The sequence below is a fragment of the Aythya ferina genome (genome assembly GCF_964211825.1).
Source record: "Aythya ferina genome assembly, chromosome: 4".
Taxonomy (NCBI): Eukaryota; Metazoa; Chordata; class Aves; order Anseriformes; family Anatidae; genus Aythya; species Aythya ferina.
The window spans coordinates 65234390-65256395 of NC_140300.1; the positions used below are offsets into that span (position 1 = coordinate 65234390).

The following is a 22006-nucleotide window of genomic DNA, read 5'->3' on the forward strand; positions in this document are numbered from 1 at the left end:
TTGCAGACATCAACACTACAAACTGAGTATCACTAATCCAAAGGAAAGCAATTCAAGCAAGGAATTACAGCTACCCTAAGCATCTGTCCAACTGACCAGAAACACCTCTAATGAGATTGCTGTGGAAAAGCCTCTGAAGACATTCACCATGTGCAGAACATTAAAAAAAAATACAGAAAACACACAGGTATTAGACAGCACCACCACAGACCCAATATGGATGTTAGGCTAGAGCCAAGTTGAGGTGTACATGAAGGTAGTGCACTGCTTGAGATGATAAGCTTACTTTTACCAGAAAGAAAAACCTACAAGAGGAGCTAAACAGTTTCAAAATGATGAATCTGATTGCATTATTAAATCTTACTAGCAGGGCAAGATCTTAAAAACAGGTTAGGAGTAAAGGAAACAAAAGTAGGACAAAAGCAGCATGGCAAGAGAAATGTGTGAAAAATAACAAAACGAGTAGAATACAGTTGTTTTGAGGTTGGTTTGTTTCTTAAAATATGCAGTTCTAAGTTGCAGCGTAGGTCCTTTTATTTAAGTATAAGAAAAAGTATTATAACAACACGTTCAATTAGGGGAGATACCTCTGTAAGATCTCATGGAAACATTTGGAGATTTTTCTGTAAGCAACACATTACATTTCAAATATTTGTTCCCTGACCCATCATGAAAGATTAGCAGCAGAGGCCTGAGAAAAAACACACCATCAAATCCAGTCTGCTGCACTTGTACCTTTCACTTCCACCAGTGTCCGTCCATCTTGTTCACAAAAAAAATCTACTGAACTGTAACACATTAAATCTAAGAAACAGCACATAAGAATAGGCCTCAAATACCTTAAAGCAATGTAACCTTGAGAAACTGGCAGTCATCTTTTTTTTAAGAAAGTGAAAACCGCTGATACCTGAATCAAACAGCCTCAGAGATTTTCATCTCTACTTCATTGAAAAGCATTTGCCAATTCTTTTTAAATTAGGGATAAGGTTTATTTATTAGCTTAGTCTATCTTTAAAACACAAAAAACACTTGCCACTTACCTGTTCTGTCTCAAAGATGTCCCGAAGGTGTTCAAGACCCAGGCTTTTCAGGAACTGGGTGATGTTCATGTCAAGACCAGAAACTGTAATAAGAAAAACAAGTCATTTTATCCCAACCGCCCGAATTCAAATAAACAAACAAATAAACCATCACTTTTTCTTAAAATTCCTGTCTGATTTTTTGTGCAATTAACTTTTCTATGTCAATAATAAATAAATCACTTCCATTGGGTGAAACGTCTGGGCAAAGCTCATCACTATTCCCTCCCTCAGAATGAAATATTAAAAAGCACAAATGATCTGTGGCAGAGGTACATATTGGAAGGAAAAGGAAAGGAAGACTGGGTGTATTTTTGCTATATGTAATCAGCCAGATCACGTATTCTAGATTACTAATCAAAAGGTTTAAAAAAGCCCTAATGAAACCCCCCAGCTTTCACTATCATAATTCTGTCATCAAATTAATTTTCCTTGGATTTTCTGGATGAAATCAACAACATACATCTGGGGACCTAATAAGACCTGCCTTTGTACTCAGACCTAACCACCAATAGCAAACAGATGAATAGCCAACAACGTTCCTGACAGAGCACACGAAAACAGAACAAGCATCAGACACTTTACAACGTGGACAACAGTTCAGGCGGTGAAGTACTTTCTGGCTAATCAGAAATACTTTTCAGATAGAGCAAGAGCTGTTGTGAATCTAAACTACTGTACTTCTGGCAATGCAAAGTTGTCCAGCAGCAAATGCACCTTCTCCCTCCTTCCTTTCAGTTCCTGCCGCTCCATCGCCAGCATTTGATGGCCCTCCTACTGCTAGTTCTGCCAGTGGCCCAGTGAGGTTATCTATACTGCTGGCAGCAGAGAGGCAGGATGGTGTAGATGCCGGTGAGATCAGGGAGGCACTAACAACAGTAGCTTGAGGCTTAAAGCACGTAGGCAAAGCTTCTGGAGGCATCGCATCTATCAGCAAAGCTCGGATATCATCAGCCTGAAAAACACAAAATCATTCAACGTGAGGTGCTGTTATACCACAGGTCACTGACCTCTGCAAAGAGTTTTTTCTTCTTCTTCTTTTTTTTTTATTTTTTTTTTTTAAATTGATCACTCTGTTCCCCCAGTTAAAAATAAAATTGCCAATTTTTGTAACATGCGAATTGATGGCTGCAAGAACATTCTGATTCATTGCTCAGACATGTGAATTGCGTTCTCCATTTCTAAATCTGAGTAAGAAAGTTCATCTAATTTCCCTTCTGGCAGAGTGACTTCACAGGTGTTAAAGCCAGGAATAGCAATGCAGCAACTTCATCGGAAATCCTCTGCAACCTAGGCCGTGCAACGCCACCTCAATTTCTCTGTTGGTCTCAATTACTGGTCGAGCATTTTGCACTGGATCAAAATTTCAGTGGAAAAACTCCACTGCTCCCATAGAATATTATAGCAACGTATTATTTGCTACAATAACCTCTTACAGTGTTTAAACAAACAAACAAACAAAAAAAAGACAGGGGCTACAGGACAAGTATAAACTTGGCTAAAATTGGATTGCAAAATGTCTTTGTTGACTACATCAAGCCGGACCCTCATTCTTCAGGAATTTCCTCTCTGCAGGTCCTCACAGCACATGATTAAGAATACCTTCACTTTCCCACAGAGAAATCAAATAGGTTTCCTGTATCTCTCATCACAAAGCAAATTTCCCAGAGCTCAGATTATTCTGGAGGATTTACCTTGAACTCCACCTAAATGAATCAACATCCTTTAAAAGATTCTTGCACATGAACTGGCCACAGCATCCAATTTGGTTGCAGCATTGATTCCATTAATAATGTTTATGCTGGGACATACAAATTCACACAACCTTACTAGGCTTTCTAACCAGCTGCCACTGCCACCACTAACAAGAAAATTTTGGGTGCCAGTTTTAGGAAAGGTTTGACAGCCACCCACAAATCTTAGGATGTTGTTTTGGAGTTCTTTAAAAAAAAAGAACGGAGGTAATATGCAGGCACTGAACATAATCATCCTCTAAATGACCCCATTCTGCCTCATCTCATTTTCCTTCTGGGTTCAAAGAAATTATTACAAACAGTACACAGACTGACTATCACTGGGGACATTTCAGATAGCTTTACTTCTAGCAACGAGAAAAGAGATCCCAGGAGTGAACCTTAAGTCTCAAACCATGTTAAAGGCTCAGCTAAAGAAAACAGACTGGACCCGTGGGTAAAAGAAATCACAAACACACACATCTTGGAAATGTTCATTCCCTTCTACCTCAACACAGCGAAAACTGAGGACCACTGATGCCATGGAGGCACAGAAATCCACTTAATCTGCAGAGCAAATCAGCCAGAGTAGTCTGCAGCCAGCACTCCAAGGAGAACTTACTGTAGCCAGGTCTAGTGGTGTCTGACCCTCTTGGTTCTTCATGGTTGGATCTGCTCCATGAGCTAACAGCAGAGCACAGAGCTGCGTCCTTCCTTTTTGGGCTGCTTCATGCAATGGTGTGAACGCCCACTTATCTGTTGCATTTACACACGTATTGTATTTGATCAACAACGCTGCAATATCCACATGCTAGAAAACACAAGAGCACCTTAATCAACACGACACTGATAAAACATACGGGATCAAGCAGAGGCACAGAATTACATTTGTGCTGAATCACCCAAAGTACATGCTAAGCAGGACGTGCCAGCTGCAGGATCAGACCTAATACATCACCCAGCATAACAACTATAGACTTAGCTTTTAAAACGTTTCTAGAGATTCGAACTGGAAACACAAATTTATGGTGCTGCAACATTTGTGATACAACTCTAGAAGCTCTAAACACCGATGTGGGATACTGCTGAGCCACCACTTAGATGTTTGCATGCAGAGCTTTATTGAACTGTCTTTCTTGCAGGACCTTGAACCCATCCAAGGCAACACAAACTTGTCATTTCTCAAATCATATTTTGTGAGAGAAATGTAATTGATAAAACTCAGTATGTTGTAAGGGGACAGCTGTTTTACAGGGGCTATAAAAGTAATGATCTTACAACCTCACTCTTCCTTCAATATCCATCTCTGAAGTTTCCTGTGTTGGAATAAGTAAACAGAAAAATGAAGAATATTGTTTTTCTCTCTTTGACCACTAAAATTACTTGTGGAATATAGCTTAGAAAAAAAAAAAAAAAAAGCAGGTAGTCAGAGCGAGTGGGTAGGAGCATGAAACATGCAACTTGTATGCAGAAGCACAAATCCTTTTGCCAATGGATTTCATTCTCCCTCTCAACAGCAATTAAGTGACTCTCAGCAGCTCCAGGAAAAAGCTTGCTCTCTGAATAACTGGTTTGAAAAGACTGCTGACGTTATTTTTCCTGTCTTCCAGACTTTTAAAGCAATCGCCGTTCCTGTGTCTTCTCTGCCACATGACATGAAACCCTATTGAAGGACGTGCTGAATGAAGCACCAGGTGGGAGAACTGAAGAGAAAATACTTGATGAGGAAAAGGTTTAGTCTGTGAAACCTGCCAGCAATGAACGTCTGAAACCAGCACTCTTCTCCTCTCTACCTCCCATGAAAGAGATCTGAATGGGCTGATGACAGCTCAGAAGTGTGGGGCACCACAGGAAAATCACACAGAAGAGCATCAAAACAGCCTCATTCGCTTTTCCTACAAAAAGCAAGGCAACCAAATGAGATTGGCATTATGGTTTTTTGTATGATTGTCAGCTTGAATCAATCTAATATTGCCACGTGCCAGTAAGGAACATTTTGCCTTCACTTAGGGCATGTGCTTTGGTTTGCTGTGCCCTAAAAGAGCACCATCTTCGCATCAGAATGTATCTCTACATCTAAGCAATGTCCTGGGCATTTAGTACTTAGGGTAGATGCTGATATTGCTCGGTTTTAGGTCCCAGAAGTATAAAAGCATTCTGTATGGCATTTCTAAACCAGTATCTGGAACTTTTTGGTTTTTAGGACACTGGAAGCCCAGACTGACATAGAGAATCAATGCAAATGATGCAGGCTGTATTTTATTGATACATTATCTGCTTAGAAACAAGGTGAACACTGCACTTCTTTTTCTTTTTTCCATGTGGCTCTCCAAAGAAAGTGAATTGTGGATCCATTAACATCACCTCTACAACATTTTGCTCTTCTTGTGCCACAGTCATGAAGAAATGGACAAAGCATATCATCAGACCATCAAAACCACTGGTTTTTGAGCTTCGTGTCCTCTCTCTAACCGTAAGCATGCTCCTGGGATCTTCTCATGCACCATCTCTGTACAACTGCTCACAATATGTTTCTTTCTCACCTCACCACAATTAACATATGTTTACAAGCAATCTATCAGGCACCTGTGCAAGTGGTAGATGCACAGATGGAGAAAAGGGGGCCTGCCTCACCCAGAATGGTTTAAATCACCTATTGCAGCCCCACTGTAGCAGATATGTCCCAGGGCAACACTAATACTGCAAACTTGGTAGCATTAACATTGTCTATTTTGGAAGCTGACCCTCCTTCTACCATAGATTGATAGCACCCTTGGGTTGTGCTACACGGCAGCTTCCAAGCCATAGACTCCTAGCCTGTCCTGCTTGGCAGCAGCTCCCTGCCAGAGCCCAGCTGTAACAGACTTTCACTGTGCTGCCGTCACCTGGATATGATCCCCTCTTCCTTCCATACAAGTCTTTCAGCACCAACTTGAGATCTTGCCTGTTTCAGCAGTCACCCCAAATTTAACGCTTCTCAATGCTTTACATCCACTTACTTGCATACAGGTTACCTTCTAGTGATCTTTCCAAACTGCTAAACCTGAATCTGTACTGTTTAGTTCGATCTATAGGATTGCAAACAGGGTTTGCAATAGCAGCTTAGCCCAACAAGTATTCGATGCCATCAGAGGCTGAATTTGTTCACAGCAAAACAACTGCAAAATAACCTGCTTTGAATGTTGTGGGTTTTTTGTATGAGTTCTCTGGTAGTCTGCTCACAAGCAAGAGTACCTGTACCTACCCCATAGGATGCTGCATTATGTAGGGGTATTAATCCTCCTTTGTCCTGGGCATTAACGTCAGCACCGTGCTCAAGAAGGTATTCAGCTACTTCCAAATTGTTGTAACCAGCTGTAGAAAGGACACAAGAAAAGGAACTGAGTATTAGGAGAGCTAAACCAAACTAAAATCTCCCTCCTTGGAGATCTTCAAAAGCCACCTGGACATGCTCCTGGACAACCTGCTGTAGGTGTTCCTGATTAAGCAGGGGGGTTTGAGCAGATCACTTCCAGAGGTCCCTTCCAATCTTAATCATTCTCTGATGCTGTGAAAGCTGGTAAGTCACCCACCTGCAAGATGTAGCGGAGTTGAATTTCTTCCCTGGGTGTCTCTGCAATTGATATTTTCCTGAGTACACAGCTTCTGCACTCGTGCCAGGCACCCTTTCTTGGCAGCGTCGAGCAAAGCAGCATCTCCTCGCAGTAAGTCCTGGATATCTGTGTCTCCTTCTTTCACCAGATCTAGAGGAGTGTTCCCGTCTCGATTCTTTTTGGTTGGATCAGCTCCATGCTGCAAAGAGCAAAGTGGAATACTACTGTCACAGCCATGAGCAGGACATGTAAGCGTATCGTTATTTTGTGGCACCGGATAGGAAGTGAGGGATTTTGCCAATCTGCCGTCATGAAGTACCACCTGCTTATGTTCAGATGTATACAGTTGTATACAATAAATTCAGGAGCTAAAGCCTAATGTGTTGATCTGCAGCACACCTGTATGAATCTTGGGTCCACAGGCAGGAACGGGAGTGCTCTGTGAGAGCTGCCAACGTCCTTCTTGCAACTGAAGCAGCTTCAGGAACACACCCTGCATATAGTCATATCCCAATGCCACGGAAGATGCTAAAGAAAAGCTTCACATTGCAAATACCCGTTGGTATTCGCCCTGCTGGTAATACCTGCTGGTATTTTGCCTGTTGGTATCAGCCCTACCCTACTCCTTCAAACTGGTTTGCACACCTGTTTCCTCAGTGGGCCATCCTCAGCTTGTGAAGTCAGGCCATGTCACTAAACACCACGCTGCTATCAAAAGGCACTTGTTTGAGATAGTAAATAGAAAAATACTCATTTCTACACTTTCTGTTATGTAACAGCAAGGTCTTAAGCAGTTTACAGGTCCTGCAAAGCAGTAGAGAAAGTGGATTTGGAAGACTGTTGCAGCATACCTGTGCTAGTAAAACATGCAGACCAGTCACTGATAGTCACACAGTACTGGGACATGGGGTAAGGAGGGGAACAAACATCTACAGCATATGGCATGAGTCATGTCTACGTGCAATTTTGTGGGAGGACAGCTCTCTTCTCTTTCACTGCCAGCAGCAGTGGGAAAAACAAATACAGCTAAGGCACAGGCAGCTGCTGGTGTTGTAGTTCTCTGGCTGGCTCCTTCAGAATAATCAAGCACCATGGTCTAACCCCCACCAGCAAGTCTACCCTGTCATTTCTCACTGGTGATGCTGGCAAAGACGTGCTAATACGGCCCACAGAGAATGACTGTGGATGGGGAGAGCAGAAGGAATTAACTGCCTTGTACTTACAAGGATTACAGCAACGTTCAGGGTGAAAGGGGTAAGCAGCAAGGGACAGAAAGAGACAGTACTGATTATGCACAACTCCACATTTCTAGTGCTTTTGGCAAATGAACTTTTTTTTTTTGCACAAAGCCTTTAAAAAATTGCTATAACTTCTCCCAAATTCAAACTCAGATCCTTTAATTTTAAATATATAAAGAATGAAAGTATTCAGATACTTCCCAGAATAAATACCTAAGTGAAGAGGTAATATCTTCTCAGACTCCTTCAAAGACAAAGATGCAAACAAAGGCATCATTTTAAAGCAAGGTGTTGAAAAGGAAGTCTCTCCAGAAATGTCTGTATGTTACTGTTTCATTCTTTAAGCAGAACAGGACAGAAAGAGCACAAGTCAGGAGAAGTCGGCCTGAACATCCACAGCTCAGCAGAACTGCCAGCACCGCCAGCTGGCCTGAGACACACAGCAGTAGGAGCCCTGAGTAAACTGCAGTGTAAGCATGTATCCATGAACACCCAGGGCCTTTACAAAACGGTGTCATCTTAAGGGCACATTAGTTCTCGTGAGTGATTTCTAAAAGAAAGATTTCATCATTTCTGTATTTCCTGTGGTACATCCATTCAAGACCCTTCAAGTTGAACATAAAAGATGGCCATGTTCCCAATGAAATGGTAAGAAAGCTCCAGAGACCTCCAGTGCCTATGAAGCAACACTATGCTTGGCAGGTTATGAATGCTCCTATAGCTTGAGCTGACTTTGGTGTTCAGGTGGTACTACCAGGGCCATCACTGTGCCTGCTCCACAGGTATTTCTGAATACCGTCTGGTTTCCACTGCAGATGTGTTTCACGCTGATATGCTATCCCTCCAAATGTTTTTTGGGTAATCAAATGAAATAATTGATGAGATAGGTGAGAAACAGTGGGGCTTTGCAGCAGTAAAAGAAAATGCAGTGCAAGGGGAAGAACCTTTTACGACTACCCATATTATTCATATTTTAAATGCTGAACTTCTGAGAGGAAGTCAGAGGGCTAAAACAGGCAAGAGCATTGGTAAGAAAACCCACTCTAGAACCCTCTTTTACCATCCCAAGATAGGTTACGACTGTATGTTAAAAAATTTCTCAAATTCATGGAAACATGTTGGCATTATCTCATGTGTTTTACAGCTTCTGCTGATTACAACAAATCCACAGTACATTAATCTTCATTTCCTCCAGAAGCTTGACAGATTATACATTAACAATTTAAAATCTTTTATATGTCAAGGACCATGTAAAACCCACCTTCATTTATTGCTACGTAACACACTCTTGCATAACTATTTACAAAATTTCACTTAACTGCACAAACTGTCCCAGAAAGGGACGAATAGGGTAAGGGTTTGTGTATTTTTTTTTAAACAAATTCATTTTTTCCAGTTTGAGAGTCTCGTCACACTTTGTTAATAGTAGCAGCTAGCCATGCCAGAGCAAGTTAACAAATCTACTAGAAAAAGTAACCATGCTGATGATTCTTTGTAAGTGAACAGACGTTGCACAAACTATCCGACAACTGCACAATGAAAATACTGAAACAACCATAAGGAACTCACTGGATGCAATTAACTTTGATTCTGATCTCCAGCAAAAAAACAAAACATACACACATTTGAAGACATACTTGAGAACTCTGGATCACATACTTTTAATAGCAGTTTGCAGATTTCATATTTTCCTTTTGCAGCTGCTTCATGTAGAGGAGTGAATTTCCACAGGTCTGCTACATTGACAGAAGCACCATGCCTCACTAAGAGTTCAGCCACTTCGTAGTGTCCATAAGAACAGGCATTATGCAGGGGTACTAAGCCACTAATCAAAGAGAAAGGTTTTTTTAAGAGCTACAGACAATAAAATGCAACATGCAATCATACAGAATTCCAATAGATAAAATACCCACTCCCACTGGACAGCAATCTGCATCTTTCAGTCTTCAATTATCATGGCTTTATTTCCTTGCTATTAAAATATTAATGAAATGCACATAATCATCTTTCTTCACATCCCATACAGGAGACTTCTAAACGCTTAACAAGCACCAATGTTGCTAGCACTACAAGCAACTTCAATGCAAAAATAACTAGTTAATAATAAAAGCTAACTAACAGAATTAGAGAAACAACACTGGTATTTTATCTCAGGCAATTCAAAACTAATTTATCGCCTGAAATAACTGAGAAGCTGCTTTTAAGCACAGCAGAAGTCTCTGAAATGGACAAAAGGGGGAAGAGAAGGATCAAGGATTACATTGGCCACATACGTGCTTGACTGTGGCTTTGCCAGAAAGTTAAATGGAACTTTAATAGTCTACGGTCTCCCTATAACGAACATCAGGAACAATGAAGAATAAGAAGAAAAAAAGAAAACTTCTCAAGAGAAAAAAATATGATGGTTGCTGAAATCTGAACCCAAATGAACAGAGTGGGTAGAAATCTCACACTAACAGAAAACACTGGAGCACATAATGGAATGAAAATGTACCCTTTATCTTTGGCATGCACATCTGCCCCATGGTGCAACAGATACTCCACCACTGATACACGGTTATATCCTGCAGCAAAGTGCAGTGGTGTCGAATGACGGCCTTCCAAATCTCTACAATTCACATTCTGAGGGCTGCAAAGTTGCTGGAAGACAAAAGAAGAAACCAACATCTACTACTGAACTAAAAATGAAACAAAACCAAAAAAACAAAACAAAAAAACAACAAAAAACAAAAACAAAAACACACACACACACACAAAAAAAACACAAAATAACTAGAAAATACACAAAAAGAACTAGCCCCTATCAAATACCCTAGCAGAAAATTTGGTCCATTTATTTGCATATACCATTTTGTAGAAGTTAAGTTTCGGGAAATTTCTTTCCATATGAACAGAATCAAAAATAGAGCTTCTCTAAATGTATGGCTGAAAGTACTTTTCTAACAAATAGGTCTTAAACGATGGAAGCAGTATGAAGACATTCGTAACATATTAAAAGGGTAAAAATGAATTATCAAGCGCCAGGTAGGTTTCTCCAGACAAGCCATGTAAGCCCACGTAAGTTTCTCCAGACAAGTGACCATTTCCATCTCATGCTGTCTTCATAAAACTAGAAATATTGAATTTGGCAGTCAAAAGAGCTGCTGGTGCACAAAACAGGTGCAGTTTGGATATTAACGTGTATTAATATTGATGTGTTGAAGTTCAAGGTGAGATGGTGTGCAGAATGGTCTATCTGCAGGCTGTTTTGCCCACTGATCAAGTATGAAAGATAAGATCAAACCTTCCTGTGACGCTGGCATTCCATAGCATGACTGTTAATTTTCTTCTCATAAGGATGGCTTAAAACATTAAGTCTGTTACCTGCTAACTTGTTTGCTTGCCTCCTGATTGAATCATACACCTAAGGCTTGTTTCTACTAAACCGTGATTCTCAGGCTCACAGGGTCCTTATGAAGGAATTATGGCTGTATGAATGATAATTCTCAGAGAATTCACAAGTCAGAGAAACACCTCAGCACATCTCAATGCCCAGCTTATCAGAAAAAAATATTAAGAGATCTTCCTTCACATTTTTTATGATTTATCATCCACTGGGCATTACGTCCACAACCCTTGTAGCAGAGGCTTTGATGAGCCTTGCACAACAATAACATGAAAAATTAATAGGAGTTGCTCAAACCTACCTTCACAGTTTCCAAATCTCCAGCTTTGGATGCTTCTAACAACCGATAATCCACATCAGAAGTACGCACAGGTGTACTTTCTACATACAGAAAAAGATGTTTTAGGGTTATTAAGTGATATTAATTTGTGCTCAGTTTGTTCCAAACTAGGAAGACGTCTGCTGGCATTTGTAAAAATACCACAGGAGTAGTGAAATTCAAGTTCATATTGCCTAAATAGCTGAATAAGGAGCATTAGTTTCAGTGTTAACCAGTCAGATTTAGGCTCTAGAGCTGACATCATTCTGCCAAATGGAATTTCAATGTGTTGCTAATCCCACATATGGTAAGAATGACATTTATGCATTCAAAAAACCTGCGTGTTCACTTGGACGGATTCAAAGTTTTGATGAAGTTCAAAAGCAGCTTCTCATCTACTTCAGCAAACTGCAAGAGGCCCCACTGCACACCCAGCATTAAACACACTAATTTCAGCACCTGAATTAATACCTTTGCACTCTGTACTTGCTACGAAGCTGGTGAGGAGCCTGGAACCAAAGACCTGAAATTCTCTTTAGGAAGTGGTTACGCTGCTAGAAAAAATCCCCAAACTGTTAACCCTGGGATCTTTTATAAGAGAACCATAAGCATCATACCCTCTAAATACTGAACGCATAAATACTTAGGTTATTTTTATATCTGATGCAAGTGCCTTTATCTCACAGGACTCTGTTGCCACTCTGTAGAACACAAATAACAGTCTGCTTTTGACTGCTAAAGTATGGAGTACCCAAAGGGTAGCTGATGAGAGGAAAAAGGATTCTCATGTTTGTCAATATTTTAGTTTTCTTGGAACTTGTTATTAAAAAAAAAAAAAAAAAAGGCCTGACTTCCTTTAATATTCCCCTAGAGCAGCATGATATAAATCTACAAGATATTTTATCTCCATTTTGCACAAAATCTCTGAATTGAGCAGCTGTGAGTTTGTTTCCTAAAAAAGCATCACACAGAGCAACGTAGATGTGTGCCCATAATGGCAGAAGGGAGGGATGAACAAACTATATTAAGTCTCTTGCGTTGAAAAAGAAATAAGATCCACAGCTTTAAAAGAAAGGGAGAAGCTGAAGTTCAAATACCCAAGCCTTAATTTTTACCTACCGCTTAGTATCTGTTGCACTGCTTCATTTCCCATCTGTGCTGCTGTGAAGCCTTGTAAAGAGATGATGGAGGGATCAGAGCCATAATTCAGCAGGAGCCGGCAGGTTTGCAAGTGACCTGCTAAAGCAGCCCTGTGCAATGCTGTTTGACCAAGTGTGTCCAGTGCATTCATCTGAAAAATCAGCAGCAATATCAAACATTATTAGAATTAAAAGCCTGCACCTGTCCATGCCCTTAATAAGAACAGTAACAGGAACTTCTTGGCATACAAGTTTATCTGTGCTGCAACTAAATGCAACCAAATGACAAAATATATAAACACTCCAATGCAAAAACAATTTTCTGCAGATGCTTTCTTGTCTTAAAAAAAAACAGGATATTTGTTTGCACAGCTATTACAAAACACAGGATACCCAAAACCATACCTGAAATAGCGATCAAGCTCTTGACAAATTTTGTCAAAGATTAACCTTGTGCAAAAACAACTCTCACAGAAGAAGAGAAAGAGGTAAATAATTAAGTAAACAATTCAGATATCTTCTACCTTTAAAGATATTATCCTCTGTCATCCTCAGAAAAGGAATTAACACTCACTACCAAGAATTAAAACAAAGATGTCAGATTAAGAATTCTAAGGGTGTGGGGGAGAGGGGTGGTGAAAGAAGATGTATACACAGTCAATGGTTTGTAATTTTACAAAAATATTAAGTTAAAGTGGATAGAAATCTATCCAAGATAGGAGTATATAAGCAGACAAAATGGAGTAATAATAATGGAAACTTATCTATCAAGATCTAACAGAGAATCTTAATAACTGGCAGCATTGCCATGGGCTCAGTATCAGAGAAAGGAAGAGAACAATAATTTTAAGAAGAAGGGGAAAAAATATAGAAAACCTTTCAAGAAGATACTTTGTACCTAGCAACCATTCACGACAAACTTAAATGCAGATGTCCAGCAGCTTTTTTTTCCTTTTTTTTTTTTTTAATGGCTATGAAATATAGAACTACTCTGTATTCTCTGCAGTAACTGAGAACCTGTTATCTGTTTCCAAGCCTACAGACTGCAGGCTGTGAACTGCATGCATAATAGACTCTGTTACTGTAAAAAACAATGTTTTTACCTTTTACCTTCTCAAAATCTTTGTGATGGCAGCAGTCAAAGGTTTTTCTAGGTTTTCTCACCTAAAATGCAGCCTGCAAATTCTACTACATTCCATGAAAACCAGTGAAAAAACATTCTGGCTAAGACTGTATTTCCATGAAATTAAATCTGGGGGGAGGTAACTACATATCCAATATCTATTACCTGAGAGGGTTAACAATATATAAATACCTGCAATACAGCAATATCAAGCCACAGGAAATAACAAAGAGCTACCACATAAATAAAGTGGACTGTGATTTGATATTGTCTGAAAATCTTTTATACCTCTGAACAATTCTACAGGCTGGTGAGGTAGGAGTTTCTTGGATCACAAACCCCTCTGACAGTGAGATTGATTAGGAGAACAGTTCTGCTTTCTTCTGCCCGTGCTCAACTCATGACACTCTCATGGGATTCCCCTAAAAGTTTTGTTTTAAATAACAACTCTTTGCTTTCATAAGTATTAAATGGATGCTGAATGTCCCAAATTCACATTTTGTTCAGATGATGACCCTCATCTGTTTTAGGACACCAGATACCTTTCATTACTGGTAAGGGCATGGAGAAGAGCAGCAGCCTAGAGAAATGCAGGGCAGGATGAAATGAGAATTGTGAATTGTGGAATTAGATCATAGCATAGACCAAGAAAGAGAAACATAATTAAAATTTTATGTGATGCTGTATTCCTGCATTAAAAATTCCCATGCTGAACAAACTGTTGAAGAACAGCAGCAAGACACCCACAGCGTACCAACTGTGACCTGGGAAACTGTTAATATTGTCTTACGCAGGTCTCCTTTCACCTCCAAATAATTATCTTTGCCAACAATCAACTCTTGGGGCAGAAAAACTGCAGCCATTTGAAGACATGCCTGTTCACTTCTGGGACAAAGAGGGCTGCAGCTGACCAAGAGGAAGGCAGACACCAAACGAAGCTGTTCTTTCCCTCAGGAAAGAGAATTAGCCTTTGCAGGGCAATTTCAATGGTAGCACCTCCACTTTGAAGCAGATCTGCTCTCACCAATCATGCAGCACTTGTCTAAAATGAACCCAAGAATGTATTGCACTAAGGCTGAATGCAGCAGGATTTATTTCCAAATGAAAATCACTTTGCATATTTAAGGCAACCTGACAATGAGGAGATGCCAATATAAATCTAATTCCTGAAAGAAATACAAATAGAGATCAAACTCTCCTTCCAAACTGAATAGAACCAGTGCTGTTTAATACTTTTATCAATGACATAGACAGTGGGATTGAATGCACCCTCAGCAAGTTTGAAATCTTGTAAGGAAATCATGGAATAATTTACATTGGAAGAGACCCTTAAGACCATCAGGTCCAACCACCAAATTAATACTACCAAGTCTACCACTGAACTACGTCCCTGAGCAGCACGTTCACGGTTATATTATACAGTGAGGCTACTCAAAGCATTTGATTCTGTTGCACAGGTCTAGGTAGATGGCAAGTATTTCCAGAGTCAGGGTCTTGAAACTTGCTACTCCAACACACAGAAATAATCATATTATGTAAAGATCCATAAAGCTAGATCCTTCTAGCAGAGCAGAACGAAGCCATTTCTGCTACCAACATGAAGACAGACTCTACCTTCTGTCAAGCAAACATAACTTTAGAGCAGCTTGTTCTCCTTTGCAGTAGAATGGTTTCAACGGTATCCTTTAGAAATACAATAAACCAAATAGCATCCATGACATTTCTGCATTTGCCCAAGATACTAATGAACTTGCATTATTGCAGGTCCTTTTTTTTAATATTATTTTTTATTTTTACAACAATCATTCTGGTTTAGAAGACTTTAATCTTTGTTTTCTGTACCACTAGAAAGCCCAATGTCTTTCTGAACATATTAATTTTCCCATGTATCTGTAAGTTCAGGCAAGGAGCTAGCTATAAGATATACTCAACCATCCAGCAATACAACAAAACAGGATGGAAGCCACTTTTTCACTAGTTTGCCACCTTAAATCTTTTTTTTTTTTTTAAACAAAACACCACCTTCAAAGATACTGTCATGGCACTTGAAGAGTCATTAAAAATGAGTAATCTAAACACCTAAAGCCTATATTCAGTTACTTGGAGAGAAGACTTAATTTTTAAATGGGGTTCCTGAATATCCTGTACTGATTTAGGATAAACACCCTTCATGGTTAACATGGGAAGCGTGAGACATACAAGAAGAAAACACAACAACTATCACAAAAACTAGAACTGTATTTAACCAATATAACATTCCCTCTTGCCTTCTGCCATAAATTACATGCATTTAAGCATATTTACCTTTGCTCCATGTTTATGCAGAACTTCCATGACATCGTTATGGGCTTTCTCAGCTGCAACATGCAAAGGTGTCATGAAACTAGACAAAAAAAAAAAAAGATATTAGTTTTTTGCTCCTAGTATGACTGAGTCTTTTGGAAAAAGTTGAAAATTTCAGAAACTTACTCTTTGTTTTTCTCATTAACATTCGCTCCTTTCCTGAGCAATAATTCTGTAACTTGCTTCCGCTTGGGATGCACAGCAGCCACAGCACAGTGCTGCAAAAAAAGTAAATAAAAAGTACTATTTCAACTACACAGGTGAAAAAGAGCTTTGAGATCAAAGACTTCATCTCTTAATTATTCTGCTAAACATCAGACTACAGAATTTACAAACAAAACACATCATATTTCTTCCTGAACATTTAACATACCAAATAAAATATGAGCAAGTGAATAATGCTAAATTATTCCCATCAGAAAAAAAAAAACAATTTTCATTTTACTGCTATTTGTCACCAAAAAAGCAGTAAATTCCCAAACGCATTAACAAGATATCAGGACAAGTATAGCATGCAATGCCCAAAGGAGGTTAAGGGAAAGGGCTTTAAACATCGTAGCCTTCTTCAGAGGGATACCAAAGGGTTCCATTAAGATTCTATTGCTTTATTTTATCAAGCCTATGAAAATTGTTTCTTCTTCCATTTCAGCGTGTACTGAAAATACTCAACCTAAGAGCAAGACTGTTATGCAGCCAGTTACAAATTATGTAACAAATATGCAATAAAGCTCTTGGAATAGTTTTTTTCCCCTGCTACAAGAAAGATGTATGTTCCATATAGAGCTTTTCAACCCCAGCAAAATAGACTAATGGGGGGAAAAAAGCAGAAGAGAAGTGAAACATCTGGCCAGAAAGTTTGCTCTGGCCAGAAGGTTTCTGTGATCTACTAGGAAAAAAAAAAAAAAAAAAAGTGCTAAAAATTATATGGTGTTATTTCTGTAATGGTGAAATATTTTTAATATATAAAGTGTTTGATGGCAAATCCTCTATCTCAGATGATGAATACATTTTCATAATGTAGAAATAAACCCACTCAACTAGCACTACCATCACATTTATCATAAAAGACTAGGATTGTCTCTGTAATCTCACCAGTGCCGTCTCATGTGACTGTGGCTGCTTAAAATTGATGATCTCCAAAGCAAGTGTCTTTTTCACTTTGGCTAGATCTGCCTCTCTTGCTGCTTGCAGTAAAGAATGTCCTTTGAATTCATCTATTGGGGAAAGAGATGCATTGAATATTCAGTAACAGGTTACCTTTACAGATGTTACTTGAGAAAGATACCTATAACCAATTAAGAGGTAATAAGAATATTTCTGTACATCTTCAGATAGTGACTTACCTGGCATGCATAGTAACATGAAAAGAACATGGTTTCCTGAAACCAAAAGGGTATTCCAAAGAAGCAGTGCAGTGATTCCCTGAGTAAAATTCTTAGTTTGTCTCCCTCTTATCCCCCACCCACTTCATATTAAATGTATATGTGACCTCTCAATTATCTATGTATGTGTTCAAGCAAGTGCACAGCTACTGCAGGCTTTTTTTCTGCAGAAAAAAATAAAAGCATTACAGTTGGTTTTCCAAAACGTTACTGTATCTACAATTATAAGTAAGTCAAGGTAAAGACTGAACGTATTGTTTCAATACAACCGTTAAACTACTGGTATTAAAGAAAGTTAGCCAGCTAAGCATTTGAAGCCAGTCTGCTATGAAGATTTTGATAGTAGTTATATCTTTGCAAATGCAGAGAGGTAATTTTGTTATTTTCTGTGCCACACCTTAATCATTTCAGGAACTACTCCATTTTAGTTAAAAAGCATTTTCAACTTGAAAAAGATGAAAAGTGTTTACCATAAAATGTACAAAGGTGAGATAGGCTATCAAGGATGAGGTCTGAACTTGGGAATGAGAAACAAGATGGATAAGCCCACCCCCATCCAGAAACTAAAAATACAGAAATAAAACAAAGTTTAAATATATTTTTGCTTTTTAGTTTAAAAAATGGTAAATTAACTTGCATTTAAATTAACATTTTAAAGCCAGAAGCACAATGTCCTAAGCCAGCCTGGAACAGAGTAGAGAAGTAGCTGGAAAATATTAACCCCTTCCTCTTCTGTCCTAGAGGAAAGCTCTCTGCTGCACATTTTCATTTCTGTGTTACCACCTTCACAGAATAGTGCCAAACAACAACCTGTGATTTTGAGCAGTGCAAGATCACATTCTTAGTCTGCCAGGGGATTCTGCTATATTCTGCTATATTCAACAGACAAAACCAAAAGCATACAATTGAAGCGATGTATAATCGAGTTCAGAATTTATACTTTGGGAAGATGTTTTCTGCAACTTCATTATGTTTTGTTTCTGTACTTGTCTCATAGAATTATCTTTACAGTTTATAACAACGAGAAAACAAACCCCCAAAAGAGGGCAAATAAAGGCAGACAAATTTCAATTGGAGCTGAGGCATTTTTTTTGTAAACAGCATTAGGACTGCAAACACTACAAAAAAATGGTGCTGGAATTTCCATCTCTTCAACCTTGCAAATCAAAGCTATATGTCTCCTAGAAGTCACTCTAACTGTTCACAGGTTCCTATAAGCCTGTTCACGTAGAGGCTCCTATGTGACTTGATTAGACTTTTAGCATAAAAATCAGCCACAGTTACTGATGCAGTGGCGCCTCCTTGCCTTACACGTTTTAAATCTGAAAAAAAAAAAAAGTAGACATCATCATGAATGGCCTAAGTCTTTTAAGTCTGAAAACACTCACAGGTCAGCCTCTCCCTCAGTTCAGGTGTTGGAGCCATGTCGACTGCACTCTTGCCGTGACAGTTGACTAATGTGGGATCCGCACCATGACTCAGCAAGAGGGAACAGACTTCTACACGGTTCTTGGAAGCAGCCTCATGCAAGGGTGTGAATTGCCAGAGGTCCATAGCATTAACACAGGCACCATGCTAGAACAGGAAAAAAAAAGCCTTTTATTAGTAGGAAATCACCCTCAACAACAACAAAAAAGCACATGAATCGTCATTTCATTATAAAAACCAGTTTTGTTCTTTCACATATGAATGCACACACAAAAAAGAATTATAAAAATACCTATACGTATTTAAAAAAAAAAAAAGAAACATGAATCCTCAACAAAATGGGAATTTCTATACCAACTAATTTTTAAGTACAGCGGATTTTTCCGGGGGGGGGGGAAATAAATTAAAAAAAAAAAAAAAAAAGAAAAAAAGAAACTCTTCTATCTCTCTAAAGAAATTAGGTAGGGAAATAACACATCGATCTGAAGTCGTAGGCTTCTGAAATTACATACAGGATGTTTGAAATCTGATACTAAAGAAAAGAGTCTTCCTTTTCAACTCTGGTATGAACAGTCCACCTAACACATCTGAATTTAAAGTAATTACTTTCCATCCTTCTGCTTACCTTAAGTAGCAGCTCTGTAACCTCGTAGTGTCCATATGAGCATGCATTGTGAAGAGGCACAAGACCACTGCATGAAAGAAGGCAAGTGACAAATTTATTCAAGCAGCATTGCTGATTATTTTTGCTTTACTGGGAGGTGAACAGAAAACAAAAGAAAACCTAATCATTAACATCTTTAAAAATTAAGATTCAAAAACTACCAGAAAAATCTTGCATTCCCAAACAACACATTATTTGTGAGTCGCATTACAGCATTTTTTCCTAGCAGGCCACAGATGTTTAATCTACCAATAAGATTAGCATTAATTGCCTTTGAAATGATCTTTCTTGAAGCCACTAAGGGGGGAAAAACTCCCATTCCACATTCAATTTGCTTAGTGGAAGTCAGTGCTCTATTTCTGCCTAAATGTGCACTCCTGTTTATATAAAATGCTGTGTGGAAGTCAGAACCCTTCAGATAATACTAACCTAACTCCTGGGTATATTATGAAAATGTACAAATATCTGTAGACAGCAGACAAATTGCTGCTCCAAACTGTGGGATGACCTGATTTCACTGCATTTTTTCCAGTCAAATTATAAGATGATCTATGTATTTTTTATAGTTACACTGCAGGAGGTCATACTCAAAAATGATACTAGTGAAGAAAATGACAAGGATGACTTTACAAGCACAAGATATGTAATAAAAGAGCCACATACTCGAAATGAAGATGCGAAGGCGACAATTATTACAGAGAACTAAATAATTTTAATTCAAGCCAAATGAGCTAGGCTAGTTACGGCTTAACAGATCAGAATGTTTAATACGCTGAAAACAATAATTAAACTTCCACCATTTATGAAAAATATTGTGCATGTTCCCCAGAATGGCAAAATTAGCAAAAAGAGCATTGGGAAAGTGCGTACTAGACTAATTTGCTTACTTATAAATTTTGAAAACAAAAAAATGAGCAAAACCAAACCAAACCAACAACCAAAAAAAAAGAAAAACCACCAAATCATGTGATGCCACTGAAAAGGAGAACGAGAGAGCTCGCTGGGCTGTTACACAAACCTTAGAGTGTTTGAATTGTTTACAAGTTCAATATAAAGTACGTGTACAGTTTTTCTTTTCTTTCCCTTTATTCCTCTCCCCTGCTTGAGCTCTACCTAACTATTTTTCACACAGCAATACTTTCCAAGTAGATCATTCCAACCACATTAAAACACCTACACTGGAATTTTCTACCAAGTGACACTTAGATTTCTTAACGTGTGAAATGCCTAAGACTCACCTAACAATTTTGGATTGTATTCCATGCAGCTTTGCTGTGGTTTTGTGACTTACGTAATGTGTTATGATGTATGTCACAATTCTGATCAAAAAAAGCCACTAAGGGTGAATGTACAGTCAACAGTGCTACAATCAGTACTTCAGTCTTCAAGAGTTTAAGTATGCTTATCACTGACTGGTTTGGGGAAAAAAAAAAGGAAAAAAAAAAAAGCTAAGATCTTAATTTAAAATATCCTTTAAAACTAGAAAACTAGAAAAGGAAAAGCCTCAAGTCTGTTGATGGCTAGAGAGCACTGCCATTAATATCTCACCTCTATAAACTCTGATATGCATATCTTTAACCAGGAGCCCGATGTCTACAAGGTTAGAAGCTTTCCTATGAGACCATTTTAAGAATTCACCTTAGAATACAGAAATGTGCAGCTAACAATGTGTAACACATAGTTTGAGATTTCTGAATGCTGCACAATTTTTGTTGTAATCTACTTAACTAACGTGCTGGCTGCAAAAAAATGCAATAGTTTAGCTTCTACTATATCTTTTTTTTTTTTTTGGCTATGTCAATCAAGGCAGGTCTCCAAGGGCCTCTAGTTGTGAGCCTCTGAGCTTGATGTTATTGCAATTACATCCATACACATGCACTAAGGTAACAAGATTATAGAGAAATTTTACAATGCACTTTTCATTAACCTCATGCATCTTTTCCCTACCCCCTCTCCTAAAATAATGGTGGAATTCCATGATTTCACAGGGAAGACTGTGCATGGAAACAACGAAAGGATTGGAAAAAAATTAAAGGTGTAGAAGAAAACTTAAAACAAGTGCAATCATGATTAAGCTGTTACTGGGACTGTAACAAAAGTTTACTTATCATTAAACACATTCATATTATTGACGCAGATGTCACATTCTTAACCAACTATTTGAGATTATGCTGCAACATCGAGCAAAGAAATAATTTCTCATCTTGATTAACAGAAAAGCAGTGCTGCAAACAGATAATAAATCAATTCATTTTACATACCCTTTGTCCTTTGCATGAACATCTGCACCGTGCTGAAGCAGCAGTTGGACTATTCGTACTCTGTTGTAGCCTGCTGCTAGGTGTAAAGGCGTCGACTGCAAAGGAAAACAAAACAAGATGAAGAATGGGAGACACAAATATTTCTGCACTTCACTTCCTACCATTTCATATTCTGTTTCTCTTACATATTTGATCAGGGTTGGTTACACTTTCCTTTTGCAATTAGCCAAGTCAAGAAATACAAAGCACACGCACACTCCTCCTGTTGTCAAACCAAACCCCTTCCTGGAGGTGGGGAAGAATCTATGGATTGCTTAAG

General features: G+C 38.7%; 1 protein-coding gene across 2 annotated transcripts in view; it reads right to left on the minus strand.

The window, feature by feature from the left end:
* TNKS (tankyrase) overlaps window positions 1-22006 on the minus strand; it is a 103423-nt gene that overhangs the window by 12639 nt on the left and 68778 nt on the right. The window contains exons 6-20 of one of the 2 annotated variants that reach the window (XM_084516895.1): window positions 21688-21782; window positions 19388-19454; window positions 18723-18909; window positions 17045-17166; window positions 16079-16170; window positions 15914-15992; window positions 12467-12638; window positions 11330-11409; window positions 10138-10283; window positions 9303-9468; window positions 6385-6604; window positions 6057-6166; window positions 3435-3623; window positions 1797-2034; window positions 1041-1123 (exon numbers count right to left, since the gene is read on the minus strand). In XM_084516895.1, the coding sequence (XP_084373021.1) occupies window positions 1041-1123; window positions 1797-2034; window positions 3435-3623; window positions 6057-6166; window positions 6385-6604; window positions 9303-9468; window positions 10138-10283; window positions 11330-11409; window positions 12467-12638; window positions 15914-15992; window positions 16079-16170; window positions 17045-17166; window positions 18723-18909; window positions 19388-19454; window positions 21688-21782 (2046 nt within the window). Of the gene's footprint in view, window positions 1-1040; window positions 1124-1760; window positions 2035-3434; window positions 3624-6056; window positions 6167-6384; window positions 6605-9302; window positions 9469-10137; window positions 10284-11329; window positions 11410-12466; window positions 12639-15913; window positions 15993-16078; window positions 16171-17044; window positions 17167-18722; window positions 18910-19387; window positions 19455-21687; window positions 21783-22006 lie in introns of both variants that reach the window. The other variant, XM_084516894.1, reaches the window with a different exon arrangement.